This window comes from Pollachius pollachius (genome assembly GCF_949987615.1).
Source record: "Pollachius pollachius genome assembly, chromosome: 1".
NCBI lineage: Eukaryota > Metazoa > Chordata > Actinopteri > Gadiformes > Gadidae > Pollachius > Pollachius pollachius.
This window is the reverse complement of record NC_136934.1, coordinates 29923931-29939370: the sequence shown is the minus strand read 5'-3', so window position 1 is coordinate 29939370 and position 15440 is coordinate 29923931. Positions and strand designations below refer to the sequence as shown.

Here is a 15440-nt window from a genome sequence, read left to right as displayed (position 1 = left end):
GGGCGGGTGACGTCGCCGGTGCCGGTCTGCAGGGCGGATCTGCAGGGTCGGTCTGCCGGCCGGGCTGCAGGGCGGGTTGGTTGGGCTGGTTTGTTGGGCCGTTCTGCTGGGCCGGTCTGCTGGGCCGATCTGCTGGGCAGGTCTGTTGAGCCGGTCTATTGGGCCAGTCTGCAGGGCGGGTCTGCTGGGCCGGTCTGTTCGGCTGGTCTGCAGGGCCGGTTCGTTGGGCCGGTCTGCTGCACCTAGCGGGGGGTGACTCCTCTCAGAGTCAGATCAGAATCAGAGTTGCTTTTATTACATCTTATTGTACAAATAGACAAGAGTAACATTCTTAGGCTTGGTTCCTCAACAGCCACATAGCAGCAACAATACAAGATAAAGTAATTGAAAATAAGTAAAAATATGTAAAAAAAAAAAGTAAAAAAAAAAAGTAGCAGCATAGATTACAATAATTAATAATAACAATAATATAAATATAATAAATTATTAATAGTCTGGCTTTACCTGGCGCAGGAGTGTAAATGATAAGCTCCTACGACACTACCGAGAACACATGAGCAATAGTATAGAGAGGTTGTTGAGAGTGGTATAGTGTGTGACAGAGGGTCTCAAGACGTTTTAGGGCTGATTATGGTTAAGGGTCAACAAGTGTTTCACATGGCGGGGGAAATTGTGTTGGCCCAGTGGAAATGATGGTTCTTACTGGTCCTAGTAGACATGCTGAATCCAGTAGCATCCAAGAGTTGTGAGTGGACAACAATGCACCAGTTACCGGGAGACATACTGTACTCTGTTGCCAGTGTGTAGTCGTTAAATGACACACATTACCCACATCGAGTCAAGGACACACTTCTTCACCTGCCATCTGTCATATGACCAGCAGAGGCAGACTTGTTACATTATGCCATTATTCAGACTGAGAGAACAAGAGCTGTCTGAGCATCCAGGAAGAGTCTGTATCCGTTCGGGTGGTTTTACCTGGGTTTTACGAGCATGCCGACCATCGGCAGCAATACCGTTTACCAATATGTGCAGTGTCTTAGAAACGCATGAACACATGTTCATCACACATGATGTTCCCAGAAGGATGGAGCAGCTAGCGCGCTTCTGCGGAGCTCGGGGGCGCGACTACGTCCGGACCCGCCTCCATGGGGTAGTACGGCGTCTGTGATTGGGCGGTGCCGCTGGTCCTGATCGAGGCGGTGGTTACGTCCGTACCAGCCCCGATGGGGTAGTATGGAGTCTGTGATTGGGCGGTGCCGCTGTTCCCTGATTGAGGCGGTGCTTACGCAAGGACGACAGATGCGGTCCAAGTGGTAAGCTGTGGAAAACATTTAGGTACATAAGCTTGAATTGATTGCGACAACAGTGTGTATTGTGGTCAATTGTATTCGTTGTTAGGAGCGATGGCTTAACGTAAAGTCATCCGTTGATTGTTGTATGGTCTGCTAAACACAGAAGTCGCAGTTACTGCACTTGTAAGGCAGCCGAACAGGTCAAAGTGTGTCACTTTTCTTGAAGAAGTAACTGCCGGCTACCTTTTGTTTCCTTTGCTAAATCAGATTCTCCGTCATCCGATTAATTCGTGCCTTGCCCCTTTCAGAAGAAAACGAACGCAAGTCATTTGTCGATGTGCAATGTAGTCCATTTCCTTATCTTTTGGTGATAATGCCCAAGCCTTGCGCTTGCGATTCTGTCTAGTCACCTCCCTCTTCCCACCTTGCACTCAAACTATTCTACATAAGAGTTCACACGTCTTCCAGCTAATTCCCTTCTACGATCGTTTTGCCTTCATTGCTGCCTCACGTTACAACAGTGAACATCCATCAGGCGATATAAGGGGATAACCTCTAATGTGAACCATTTCATTCATAGTATACATAGTATAATGTAAACCAACATGACCTAGTTATCTGTAGCCTGGCTGTGTCAATAGTAACCCAACACTAATCAAAGGTTGATATCCGGTTTGAACCTCTTTCACCAATAACGGGACCAATAAAGCAGGGAAATACAGAAAATACAAAATACAGAAAAGTGTGAGTGTTTGAGTCACAAAAAATGTATTAGAGCTTTGAGGTCTTTTTGTTACTCCTTATTATGGATGCTGTATCATTCTTGTGACTTCCTACCACTAGATGCTGGCATTTGCCAAGCTGAGCAGAGCAGCGGTTCGCACGAGGAGAATGGCAGCTCAGCTCACCAAGGCAACCATGACAGACAGTCCCAAGGAAACCCGACCGTACTCGACAGCAAAGACAGACGAAGATGAATCCAACACTGCTGCCATCCTCATCATCGGGGACGAAATACTCAAGGTGAGATGATGCACAAGCTATTAAGTATTTAGCAGACACTATTATGATACAATTCACATGTGAGCAGAGTGGGGTTAGAAAACGGCCATTTCTCCATTATTCTATAATGGATAAATGGCATGACTCGGTTTGAGGTGGCACGACAGATCCCTGGGCTGGGATCTGCGTTTCCATTACAACAGGGCACCCCGATTGAAAGAAGTTGTTTAACTTGTCTAGAGTCAATGAAAGATATTTTTAGCCTACTGTCAAATTTGAACACTTTTAAAACATTAAGTATTTAGTTTGTTTTTGACAGACAAAACACACAGAATTATATCCACAATGATGAATTCAGTTTTGACGTTCAATAGGCCTTCTCCTTTTTTAAAACTAATCTCATAGTTTATTGAGAGCCGATTCATTTCAGATAAAACTAGATTACACATGGACATTGTTCCACAAATATTTTCCTTAGTGCCAAATGACAAAATTACCTTGATATTGGGAACTAACCATGTTGAATATCAATAACAGCGGTCTAATAGTGTGACATATTGTCCAATGCCCAGTCTTTAGACCAAGACTTATCAGAAATAAATCTCTTGTTTTTCAACAGGCTATTTTGTTTGGCAAGCGAATATCGTCACACTTTAACCGCTGATGCGCTTCTATCTAAACCTTAATTACCCTTTTAATAATGTTTATATAGTAATAAGAATGTAAGATGCCTCAGACACAACAACGCACAACATTGTATTAAAGGTCTGTATTATTACAATTTGAGAGACAACCTCTCGCTCCAAACAGCAAGAAGGGCTGACATCACCTCTACCTGCTGGGAGGTGGGTCGGGCGCGTTTCAACCAGTAATGGATACGCAAATCAATGCGTAATGGTTTGACTGACCAAAGTGGCCATGGAAAAGGGCCCATATTTTGCAATGATGGTAGATGGGCCAATGAACTTTGAACTGAAAAAAAACTAAAAAAAAACTTTAGGCTGGGAGACCCTTATTTTATTTATTTAGTTGTCTATTGGTTATTATTGGCAGTACTGAGATGATCTGCATTTTACTCCCGTCCTTCCAGGGCCACACAGTGGACACCAACAGCGGCTTCCTGACGCAAGCGCTACGGAGGCTGGGGGTGTCGGTGCGGCGCATCACCGTGGTTCCAGACGTCCAGGAGATCATCGCCAAGGAGGTGGCCCTCCTCTCCCCCCAGTACACGCACCTGCTCACCTCGGGAGGCATAGGCCCCACCCATGACGACGTGACGTTTGAGAGTGTCGCCATGGCGTTCCAGGAAGAGGTCGTTCTTCACCCGGAGCTGGCGAGGCTGGTGGAGGAGTTCTTCGGTAAGGTGGACAAGGAGAGTGGTGCTACGAAGCTGGCAATGGTGCCTCACTCTGCCAAGCTCAACTACGGAGTGGACCCCCAGACCAGACAGCCTCTCCGCTATCCTCTCGTGAGTTCCCTGCTCTGCCTCAACATACTTTGTGTGTGATCGCACAATAACAATCAATATTAACCAAGCCCTGTTCTAGTAAAATACCATGATACCAATTCTTAACTTGATGGTGTTCTGAAGCCTTTATTAATCCACTAATGATTTGCTAGATACATGGAAACATATATTTTTGCTTAAAAAAAAACGGTAATTTGCCTGTAATTATTAATGATGTAGATACTTAAACTGTACATTTATGAAACAATTACTCTCAGATAAGTTGGAATTGTACTGCATCACAACCCTCACAATGTTGTGTAAGGAAGTAGGGATGATCTCACTATGATGTCCTCCACAGGTCAGTGTGCGTAACGTGTACATCTTTCCTGGCATCCCCTCTCTGTTGGAAAGAGCCTTCAGCGGAGTGGAGCACCTGTTTGCCGGCTCAGGAACCAGCTTTCACACCCGAGAGGTACCTCCATTGACCACTTAGTAGGGGTGGGAAAAATATCGATACGGGGATATATATTCGCCCGTAATATCGATATTTTAATTAATAAAATAAGGTACTCTAAACTGATTTCCCTGCTCTTCGAGGTGGTGCTCAACACATGAAGGAAGGAAACTTGAATGGAAGTTAAAGATTCCATGGCATGAAAATGTCACTTTATGAGGTTTTCTAACCTTAATATGAGTTCCCCTAGCCTGCCTATGGTCCCCCAGTAGCTATAAATGGCGTTAGGTGTAAAACGAGCACTAGCTATCCTGCTCTGCCTTTGAAAAAACAAAGCTCAGACGCGCCTGTTACCTCCCCTTTCTCTGCTTTGCCCAATGAGCTACGACCGTGCAAGCGCCACGTGTGTGTGTGAATACACACACTGTAACACAAGTGAACACTTCTTTGTTACTAAGATAACCGTTCTGCTGTTGGTTTTATGGCACATAACACGTCGGGTTCTCTGACATCTCTGGTATTTCCACAACGAGACTGTAGTCGGGGTTATCTCAGCCATGGTTGAGAAGGAATTGGGGGAAAGGAACTTTGGCTTTGACTCCCTGAAGTACATGAACCGCGACATGGAGGAGAAAGAGATTGTTGCCGGCGATTGTCTCCCGCTGGAGCCCCGCTGCCCACTGCCGAGGCACAACCGCCACGGGGCACCACCGCCCCGAGGCGGTGGTGCCCCGGCGCTGCCCGCTGCCGAGGTGGTGGTGCCTCGGTGCTGCCCGCTGCCGAGGCGGAGGTCCCTCGGCAGCGAGGCTCTGGCGGGAGATAATCGCGTCAACAATCGCAGCCAACAATCCCTTTCTCCTCCATTTCGTGGTTCAGTCTACAGATTGTTGAGTAAGTGGAAGAACCAGAGATGTCGGAGAACCCGACGCAGTCGTTCGAGATTCATAATATCGTCTGGAGGCACACACAGCTTTTGGCCGTGATAATATGTATTATATGATATAGATATCTATGTATAATATGATATTATTTAGATATAGAGCTCCAGGACTGTAACGCAAGTGTTGTACACTTCTTTGTTTTTTGGATAACCGTTCTGCTGTTGGTGTTATGGCGCAATACACGTCAGACTCTCTGACGTCTCTTGTATTTCCACAACGAGACTCGTAGTGGGGGTTATCTCAGCCATGGTTAAGAAGGAATTGGGGGGAAAGAAACTTTGGCTTTGACTCCCTGAAGTACATGAACCTCAACATGGAGGAGAAAGGGATTGTTGCCCGGGATTGTCTCCCGCCGGAGCCCCACTGCCCGCAGCCCGCTGTCGAGGCACTGCTGCCTGCTGCCAAGGCGGTGGTCCCTCGGCAGCGGCCAGCGAGGCTCCAGCGGGAGAAAACCGTGGGCAACAATCCCTTTCTCCTCCATGTCGCAGTTCAGTCTATTTCAGATTGATGTGGAAGTGGAAGAACCAGAGACGTCGGAGAACCCGACACAGTCGTTTGAGATTCATAATATCGTCTGGAGGCGCACACAGCTTTTTGCCATGATAATATATATTATATGATATAGGTATCTATGTATAATATGATATTATTTAGATATAGAGCACCAGGACTCCCGCCGGAGCACCCGGAGTGTTCTAGAATATTTACAGAACACGGCCAAAGGCTGTGTGCGCCTTGCCATTGCGATATATCCACTGTAAACAGAGGGCATGGTACCGTAGCCGCATGCTGCTCAGGGCCACACCCCAACCCCCCCCTTGACCCGCCTCTCTCCTCCTCATTTGCATTAAAGCTACAGACACCGAAACGGCGCGTTTGGGGAAAGCTCAATGTGCGACTGGCTCGTAATGGCTGTAATTCTGCACCACGGCTGAATTTCGGGAATGTCTTCAAATACTGTTTTAGGGGCCCACTAATATCTATATTAAAGGATCCATAAAGTGGCAAGCCATGGGACCTTTAACTAGCCATAGACAAGTAACTGAAAACTCAGTTTGGACCATGAATAAAGACCAAAATCCAGCACTTTACCTTTTCACAGTCATTTTGTATTCATCATTAGGCATATATCGTGATGGATCGTTATAGGATTGTCGAACAATATATTGATTATTGCAGAACTGCTGTATCGCGGGCCATGTATCGTATCGTATCATGAGGTACCCTGTGATTCACTTAGATGTACTTACAAGCATCCTCTAAGGGGAGCCACACCCCAACCCCACCTCTACGTTGTAAATGAGATTACCCCCTCTTTAGGTTAAACACATCATACCCTTTTCACCTATTCAGAGTTGTCATCGTAACTCAAACAAAGTTGTCACTCATAACACTAATGACAGGTCTGGTACTTTTAGGTATCGTTAACGTTAGGTATCGGCAACACTGCAATGTCCCAGCAACGGGTCCAAGCAGTCAATGCAGCTTTTATGTAAATATGTCTATGGTTATATTCACAAGTGTAGTTTACTGCCCTGGTGCATACAAAGAGCCAACCCATAATTAGTGCAACGAGTTCCTCCTGTGTCTATCCCACGATGAGGCCTCTGTGGAAGGGTCTATTACATGTAAGCAACTGGTTATTTTGTGACATAGTCAACAGCTGATTAAGTGTTGAGGCGATAAACCGTTCGTACGCTTATTAAAACTGTATTAAAAGGCGGCGCTTACAGGGAGCTGGTATCGGTACATGAAACAATGTATGATAACTAGAAAATGCATTTCCTGAAGAAAAAGCGGTGAGTGATGTAGTGCAAAGTGAGGTTGAAAATATATTTTAATAGTTTAAGACGTAAAGAAATGTTAAATGGCTTAAATCAATTGAAGGGATTTGAACAAAAGTTCAAAAGTCTAAATGGAGCAAACAATGTAAACATGCACAGCGTTTAAGAAAATGTAAATGGTTGGAAAAAATTAATTGACAGCTGAATGAAAAGCGCAAAGCATTGCCAAAAATGCAGAAATTTAAAATGAATTGAACTGAAGAATCTGAAAGGTCAAATGTATTGCCCTGCACTGCTGAAAAATCTGAAAGGTCAAATGTATTGCAGTGCACCTGGAAAACTGAGTGACGCTGAATTACATTACCTGAAGAAGCAAAGTGCTGAAATACATTGTTACAAAAGCTGGAAGCTAAACTGTAATACTGTCAAAGCTGAAAGATAGTAGTAGTAGTGGTACTAGCTGTAGTAGTAGTAGTAGTAATGGACTGGTAGTAGTAGCTAGGGCTGGTAACATTCCCCAGAAATTAAATTCGAATATTGGTCTTAAAGAATGGTCCGAATATCGAATATATTCGAATATTATTATTAATTAATTAATTATTTTTTCCCCGCGGAGAATAGGACTTGTTATTGTAACAGTACCCCATTATATCATACAGTTTAACAATCCTATTATTAACAGTTCCACGCGAAGGGACTTGATAGCGTGGATTTATTTCGTGGATAAATTTCTGAAAACCTACGCCGTCAACTATACTGATTGGCCGCATGTCTTTGCAAATGAACTCCGTTAACTTTTTAGTGATGGCCTCTTGTTTTGCAGCGGGAAGAGAAGTGGTCGGGCTGTAAAACGCTGTTAGCTTGGGTTGTTTGGGAAGCGGGCCGTCTGCTTCGTCTTCACCAACTTTGTTCCATTCGGTCGGGTGAACAACTATTAAATGCATCCTCAAATTTGTGGTAGTCGAGTGATATGCCAGTTCCGCATCGCATAACTTGCAAACAGCCTTGGATTTGTCGACAACTTTACCTCCAACTGACCAGAATCCAAAAAAGCGCCAAACAGTACTTCTTAAATTATCTGGCTTAACAATCACTTTGTCCGTGGTGGAGTTCTTGACTTCACCGGATTCCATTTCCCCGGTTTGTTTTTCGGGCTCGCTGGTTTGTGTTTCATACATTTTCATACATTTATCGGTGTCTACAGTGAGGTGGGGAGGTGGAGGTGGTGGAGCGCAGTCCATGCTACCTTGTTGTGACACGTGACTGCAGCTACACGCAGGCCAGTAAGCGACGCACCATGGGACACAACGGAGGAGAATCAATGCGCGCGCTGCCCTGAGCAATAAAATATATATTTTGTAAATTATTCGAATATTCATTTTCACGTTCGAATATACATATTTTTCCCATATTCGAGGAATATCCGAAATTCGAATATTAATTTACCAGCCCTAGTAGTAGCTGAAGTAGTAGTAGTAGTAGTAGTCGCTGAAGTAGTCGTGGTAGCTGAAGTAATAGTGGTACTAGCTGCACAAATGATATGCCTTATGAAAGGTATGGAATTGATTGATGTTTGTAGAAAGAATTATAATAATCCCGCCATATTTGTTTTTAAACCAGCCGAAATTGTATGTACTCTCCTAATGCAAATTTTTACAGCCTAACGTTATTAAAAGTAGTCCAATTGAGCGAGAAAAACTGACCAATCTTGCATCACTGCCTGCACGTCCTCGCGCTCTAACCTCAGCGTAAATCATTGAGACCAACTGAAAACAAGCTGACATGGAACTTAAAATGTGATTTAAAAAAAAAGGTATAAAGGTAATCGAAATTCTGTTTTCAGTTTATTGAAGATACAAGTGTGTTGATTTCTTAAACCTTTGAACGAAGTTTAACAATAAAATATTGACCAAGTTACGAAGTCTGAAGTAGTAAGTGTCAGAGAAAGGGCAGACGGCTCCGCCATCCTCCCATTGACTTCCATTGTAAAAAAATGTTTTTCAATAGTAGAATATCTTAAAATGTATAAAATATTTAAAAGAAATCTGAAAAGAAGCACGCGATTCCTAGCTAATCTGAACATTTTAAAATTGGAATGGAGTCTTTAGAGAATAATAAAGAAGAATAAAACTTAAGAAGAGCAATAGTTGAGCGCTGCATGCAGCACTCACCTAATTATTCCCTAAACCTTTAGTATATACTAGCCTTTAGTATATCCTACACGTGAACACTCCAAAAATAAACAAGATAATACTTTTTGCCGGGATTTATTTGTTTTTATTAGCGGTTTATTTGTTTTTATTAATGTGACGAGACGACCGTCACAATACCCCAAGTTTGAGATCTCAATGATGGGATATTGCCCAATATCCCGAGATAGCGAACCAATCAAATTGCGCCATCTAAGGAGGTTCACGCGTAGCATTTACTAACAATATATATTCAAATATTCCCTTAACAATAAGCAATATTGAGTTAATAATATATTAATTCATATGCAATCCTTCTCTGCCTTAATGCCAGGTGTTAGTAAAGCTGACACATAAAATACTACACATAACTCATATAATGGACCCCTGAACCCAAATACTGGCCGAGCCATTGATGTACCCACACCGGCAGCCCTGCCCCGGAATCAATAGAAGGTTATCGAAGGGTGGGTACGGGGGCTTGGTCCTCTTCCCAGCCTCTCCTCCAGGCCCCGTATGTGAGCCTCCAGGTGACCATGTGTCTGTGTCAGGTGTTTGTGGACGCGGACGAGGTCGACATCGCCCCCGCGCTGAGCAGGCTGCAGGCGGACTGGGGCCGCAGGGTGGCCCTGGGCTCCTACCCCGACTGGCTGAGCAACTACCACCGGGTCAGGCTGGTCCTGGACTCCAACAGCCAGGAGGTGGTGGACCAAGCCCAGGTGCAGCTGCTGGAGGTGCTGCCCAAGGGCAGCGTGGTGCCATTGGTGAGCGACCCCGTGTCCATCGCCACCGCCGAGGTCTACACGCTGGCCCATAGTGGTGAGAATGGCAAACAGTCACAACACTGGAGACCAGTATGCACAGCTGTTTGAACAAAGGAGAGAAGTAGCAGGGTTGACTGGATGATAGGGCTGTAATATGCGATTCGAAAGCAGAATCGCATATTCTGACACTCGCGAGCCACAAACCTGTCTCGCTGTGTGAGAAGGCAGAAGCGCGACACGGTATTTCTAACTCCCATTATCCTTCCAGTCTAGATCCAGCCATGAATGAGGGTTTCCGTTGTACGGTAATAAAAATATTAAATGTCCGACAAAATTGTATCTCTCCGGTCTAATTGTCCGATTGAAATTTGCTAATAATCTGTCCAAATAATAGTATGCTGACATCGCTCCTCTTATCGATGTCGTAAGTCTGCGACGAGACGCCCTCGCTGTGATGGCAGCACTCCGTGGCTACGGAGGATGGCTTTTCTCCACAGCCTGCAAAGTCCTCAAATGCGATCTGAACGACATTTATCCAGAGTGGGCCAAGCATACAAAATTAGCCTGTGTGATCCCTGTCCCTAGTGTTTTGTGTGCTTTGATCGTACTGGTGCAACGGATCTCAAAACTCACGGTTCAGTTCGGATCGTGTCACGGTTTTTGAGTCACGAGTCGGATCATTTTCGGATCAACAACAACAAAAAAGATAACAAGACAAATGTGACTTTAAATAAAATCTTCAAATGTGTAAAAACAAAATAAAGTGAAAAATTAGGTAATAATCCTTCTTCCTTTAAGCATAGTCAATATTTTAAAAAATTGCAATCTGAGGCATTATTCCTTCTTTTTAACATGGACAGTAAATAGTCCCTTACCCTGGATTTACAACTTTAAATTCAAGATGTCTGCATTGCCTGGGGAGAGTTTAGAGTCTACGCTCTCCCAGGGCAGTGACATCCTCATCTTTTTTTTCATCAAGTATGGTAGCGAAATACAGTCTCTATCGCGTTTTATTTGGCATTTTGTAAATCCATTGATTTCTGTTGGAAGACTCATTGCTCATTGCAAGGGGGGTTGGTTGTAGTCTTTTCGCTCGGTTCTAGCCCTACTGTTGATACGGAGAACCGAGCGAAAAGACTACAACCAAACAAACATTTCCGGTTCCGGTTTCCGTTTCAATGGGATTTACGGAGCGCCAAATAAAACACGACAGAAACTGTATTTCGCTACGATACTTGATGATGTTGTAAATACCGGAATGGTCCTTCATGCGCTGATCACGTGAACGCACAACTTTTTTTTTTATCAGCCGATCCGCGGATCACTCGCATCCCGAACCGTGAGGGTTGATCCTTACGGATTACGGGTAACCCGTGAACCGTTGCACCATTATTTGACCGGCAGTTGGTCTGCTTATAGGTCGCAATGAAGCGGCCACAGATTCCGACAGGCTGGGTACTTTATTCTTACACACAACCGGACTCGTTCGTTTCTTCACTAGACTGACACACACATACACACACACACGCACACGCACGCGCGCGCGCGCTACCGCTTTCTCTCCTCACTCGTCAACTCACTCGCTGACGCGCTGACACGCATAAGCTACTCGTAACACTATGCCTCATTATTGCGAAACAGACGTTCATGTATTTTCCCATCTATTTGAAAGTTAGGCTATTAAACATGTTGCATTCTATAATGCCTGGTTATGTCATTATTTAAGCTACATAGCCTAATAAGAAGTGATAATAGGATATTTGACCGGCATATGATCAAAATGTCTGGAAAACGAAACTTATTCAGGTCGCTTTGACCGTTTATGTCCGTTTATTTCTAGCGGGAACGCTGGTTAGTGCTACCAACCGATTCAAATTACTATTATTTATTTGACATTAATATTTTAAAATATGTAAGCCTAAACTATAAAACTAGTTGAGGATTTGTTTACCTACCTGCAAGCATCCTCCAACTGTTTTTGGTTATTTATTTATTAATTTTGATATACTTTAATATTATTCTTTCGGTTCAAATCTGTTCAGTGTTCCAAATTATTTGTTATTAAATGTTACATTAAGTTAATTGTTAAAAGTGTTGTTTAAATAAACTGCTTTTTTAAAAAAAAAAATATCGTGGGATGTATCGAACCGTGGGTCAAAAATCAGTACAGAACAGAGTATTGGGAATTTTGATTAGAATTACTGTACAGTTTATTATCCAAATATATATATATGTTATTTTAAAATGTATACTCATGGATTTTCAAAGAAGCATAATCCGTCATAACAACCTTTGTTGACACATTTAGTATTTGATGAAAAGAGTAATAACTTCTTGTGGTTATGTTCATGTTGTGCTCCTAAAGGAACGCCGCTCGGGGATAAAGTGTTGACTGCTTTGAAGACAATGGAGGCGGCGCTGGATCAGTACACCGCAGAGGAGATCTGTGTGGGCTTCAACGGAGGGAAGGACTGCACAGCCCTGCTGCACCTCTACTATGCTGCTCTGAGACGGTAACGCAGAGGAAGACCGGGGAGAATGGGTTCAATAAAGGCTATCACTAGTGAGGCTGACTGGAGAGGAGCGGTGTGTTTTAACAAAGAGGAGAGTTAGGGGCCTTAAGTACTTACTACCAGTCAGTCAGAGACATGAATGCTGTGAGCACAGAGGGAAAGATCAAGTGCATTACTCCTCGCCATTTCCTGAAACCAGTAATTGATATTAAGGCGTTGAAAGTGGGTCTTACAGATATGAATGGTAAATTCGAGGATCAGAAACAGATTCTCACTTCCATCGCCCCTTTAGGTTTCAAAATATATGGTTTATATAGTTTATGGTCTAACTGTTATTGGTGAGAATTAGGCATTAGAATGCTGAACACACAGCAACAATTTCATTTCTCTGTGCTTGGGGCCAGACGCGGTGAGGTTCAGTCGATTCATGTCAACATGCAGTGATAAATAATTGGCTTCAACTTAGTTTCTCTGAGCTTATAAGCTATATTCTAGAACCAGATCACCGACAGAGAGCACCTCGGCATGGAGTGATCTTCTACAAGCACTAAATGAATAAAGATCTTTTTAAGACACGTTGACAAGGTTGGCCGGGAATGCTACAGGGATTCACTAGTTGATTAGCCGCCTCTGAAACCCAGCCGTGTATTAATAATAAGATTGCTGCCAGAGCAAGCGCCTCACTGTTACTAATTAACAGGTGAGGAGAGGACACAGTGTTAATAGGATGCACTTGTTTTTGCCTCGCTGCTGACAGCAGAGACGAGTCTACTTACATTAAATAAGATTGTTAGCCATTACTCTTTGTGCGTAGCAATGACTGCCGTGCAGCACAGGTACTTTACAGTCTCCATATCAGGCGGATACTTAGCTGGCGAGACAACATTAGCCACCCCTCATTACATGAATGGTTGCTTCCTAATCAGCTGCAATCCATCACACCCCACTTCCAGTGTTCTCAGACCGCCACAAGCATCAACGCTCACTGACACAGCTAGCCCCCGGTAGGGGGATGCCTAGCATTCTATGTTGACTGATGCTTACCAGCCAAAAGATAGCGGGAGAGTCACTTGTTTTCAAACTTTACTCGTAGTGAGGCTGTGTGTCTATGGTAGTTGCCCTTGGTAGTAGCAGTAGTAGTAGGCTTATTCGGTGGTGGTGTGAATAACAATGATGCAAAAGTTGGTGCGACTGTAGGGTTTTTTATGGATTTGAGAAACCCAGTTACAAGAAGTCCCACAGTAAAAGACACCACAACAAGTTAATACGGCTTTTTCCAACTTGTTTACATTTATTCAGTAGACACTGGAAGGAACCTTCTTCTATATGTGTCTCCCTCTCTCCTCTGTTCTCCTGTGTTTGTCTCACCCTCCCCCCCCCCTCAGGAAGTTTCCGGATGGTAAAGACAAGCTGAACGCTCTGTACATACGTGTGGTGTCTCCATTCCCAGAGATGGAGAGGTTCCTTCAGGACACAATCAAGAGGTCAGACTGTGCTCTTTAAAGAGGATTCATGAAGCATCACAAATTATTACTAAAATATTGGTATAGGGGCCATGAGTATTGCTACATCTTTGGTGTGAGGGTAAAGTGGATCTTCTATGGTCTTTGATGAATTGAACGGAAGCGATGTCCCCCAGGTACGACCTGGAGCTGTTCTCGGTGGAGGGCAGCATTCGCCAGGCACTCAGTGAGGTGCAGGAGAGGAGGCCGGCCCTCAAGGCGGTCCTCATGGGGACCAGGAGGAGTGACCCCTACTCACACACCCTCACTGCCATGTGTCCCACCGACCCGGGCTGGCCCGACTACATGAGGGTCAACCCGTTACTGGTGAGATGCCTGCACACACAACATACATAACTTATTGTTTACTATTATGATTATACTATTATGAACCGTACCTGATATTAATGAGAAGGTAGGGGTTCAGAGACTGAAACGTATGCCCTAGCCACTACATGCTCCTACCCCATACTTTAGTAATGTTAATTGTTCAGTGCTCATCCTATGTGGTCTTGTGACATGTGTTTCCTTGGTGCTCACCTCAGGACTGGACATACCATGACATCTGGTCTTTCTTGAGGACGCTGTATGTTCCCTACTGCGTCCTCTACGACAAAGGGTGAGAACCGGCCACAATGTCAACTTGTCCGGCAATGAAATTTCGTCCCTCCCTCTGTATGTGGCCCTTGGTTCCACTCTCCTGATTGGCTGTGAACCGATGCCCGTCTCCCAACAGGTACACGTCATTGGGCAGCATGGATAACACCTCTCGGAACAAGTCCCTGCAGAGGGTGGACGCGAGGGGCGTGACGCGCTACAGGCCGGCCTACCTGCTGGAGAACGAGGAAGAGGAGCGCAACTCCAGGGCCTGATGCCTGGGCCTCAGGCCTCTGGGGTCGGCCCTCACCTCACCTGCCGTCTGATGTAGGGCAGGGGGAGGAGGAGGCGGGAAATGACTGAAGGATTCAACTGTTCAAGATACAACTGCTGTCTGGCGTGTGCTTATGTGTGTGTGTGTGTGTGTGTGTGTGCGCGCCCTTGTTCAATTCCATGTGTATACCTTGTTGTATTTCAGTATAAACTAATTGCTCCATCCATGTGTTCAATAAAATATGATGTTTCATCCTTCTGCTTCGAATGTATTGACCCATTTATTGCAAGTACTAAGATATATATGCGCCGTCAACGTTGTAAATAGGCTCTCCAACGCTTAATAATTGGAATACTATTCAAAATGTGTAATGGTGCAATGAGCAGTGTTAACCTCCAGGGAGCGTTGTTCTCACGTTTTCCATTAAGGACCGTGAGTACAATGAATTACGTTCTCTGTTTTCAAACATGATTCAATCCACAAGTGATCGATTTCCCCTCTTCCTAACTGCAGATTAGTCACTGGCCTGCTGCAGAGATCGATGAGGGCCGATCTAATAAACCGGTGACTCGTGCATGGTGCGCTAACACTACAATCACCCACAGCTAGGTGTCCAAGCTGGAGGCAGATATACGACTGAATTATACCGGTACCACCGGTGTATTTAAATAAAAC

At 44.5% G+C, this 15440-nt stretch overlaps 1 protein-coding gene across 3 annotated transcripts; it reads left to right on the top strand.

The window, feature by feature from the left end:
- The first annotated feature begins 1198 nt into the window (after nt 1-1198).
- Nucleotides 1199-14992, top strand: flad1 (flavin adenine dinucleotide synthetase 1). Of its 3 annotated transcripts, none has more exons than XM_079739531.1 (10): nt 1199-1316; nt 2139-2318; nt 3388-3765; nt 4106-4219; nt 9667-9934; nt 12245-12392; nt 13778-13876; nt 14032-14221; nt 14440-14513; nt 14631-14992. In XM_079739531.1, the coding sequence occupies exons 2-10, from the start codon at nt 2139-2141 to the stop codon at nt 14764-14766; spliced, it is 1587 nt and encodes a 528-aa protein (XP_079595657.1). In that variant the 5' UTR covers nt 1199-1316; the 3' UTR covers nt 14767-14992. The 3 variants fall into 3 exon arrangements, with proteins under 3 accessions (XP_079595657.1, XP_079595658.1, XP_079595659.1); XM_079739532.1 differs by having other exon boundaries at nt 1300-1338; XM_079739533.1 differs by lacking the exon at nt 1199-1316 and adding an exon at nt 1980-2039.
- The last annotated feature ends 448 nt before the right edge of the window (nt 14993-15440 follow it).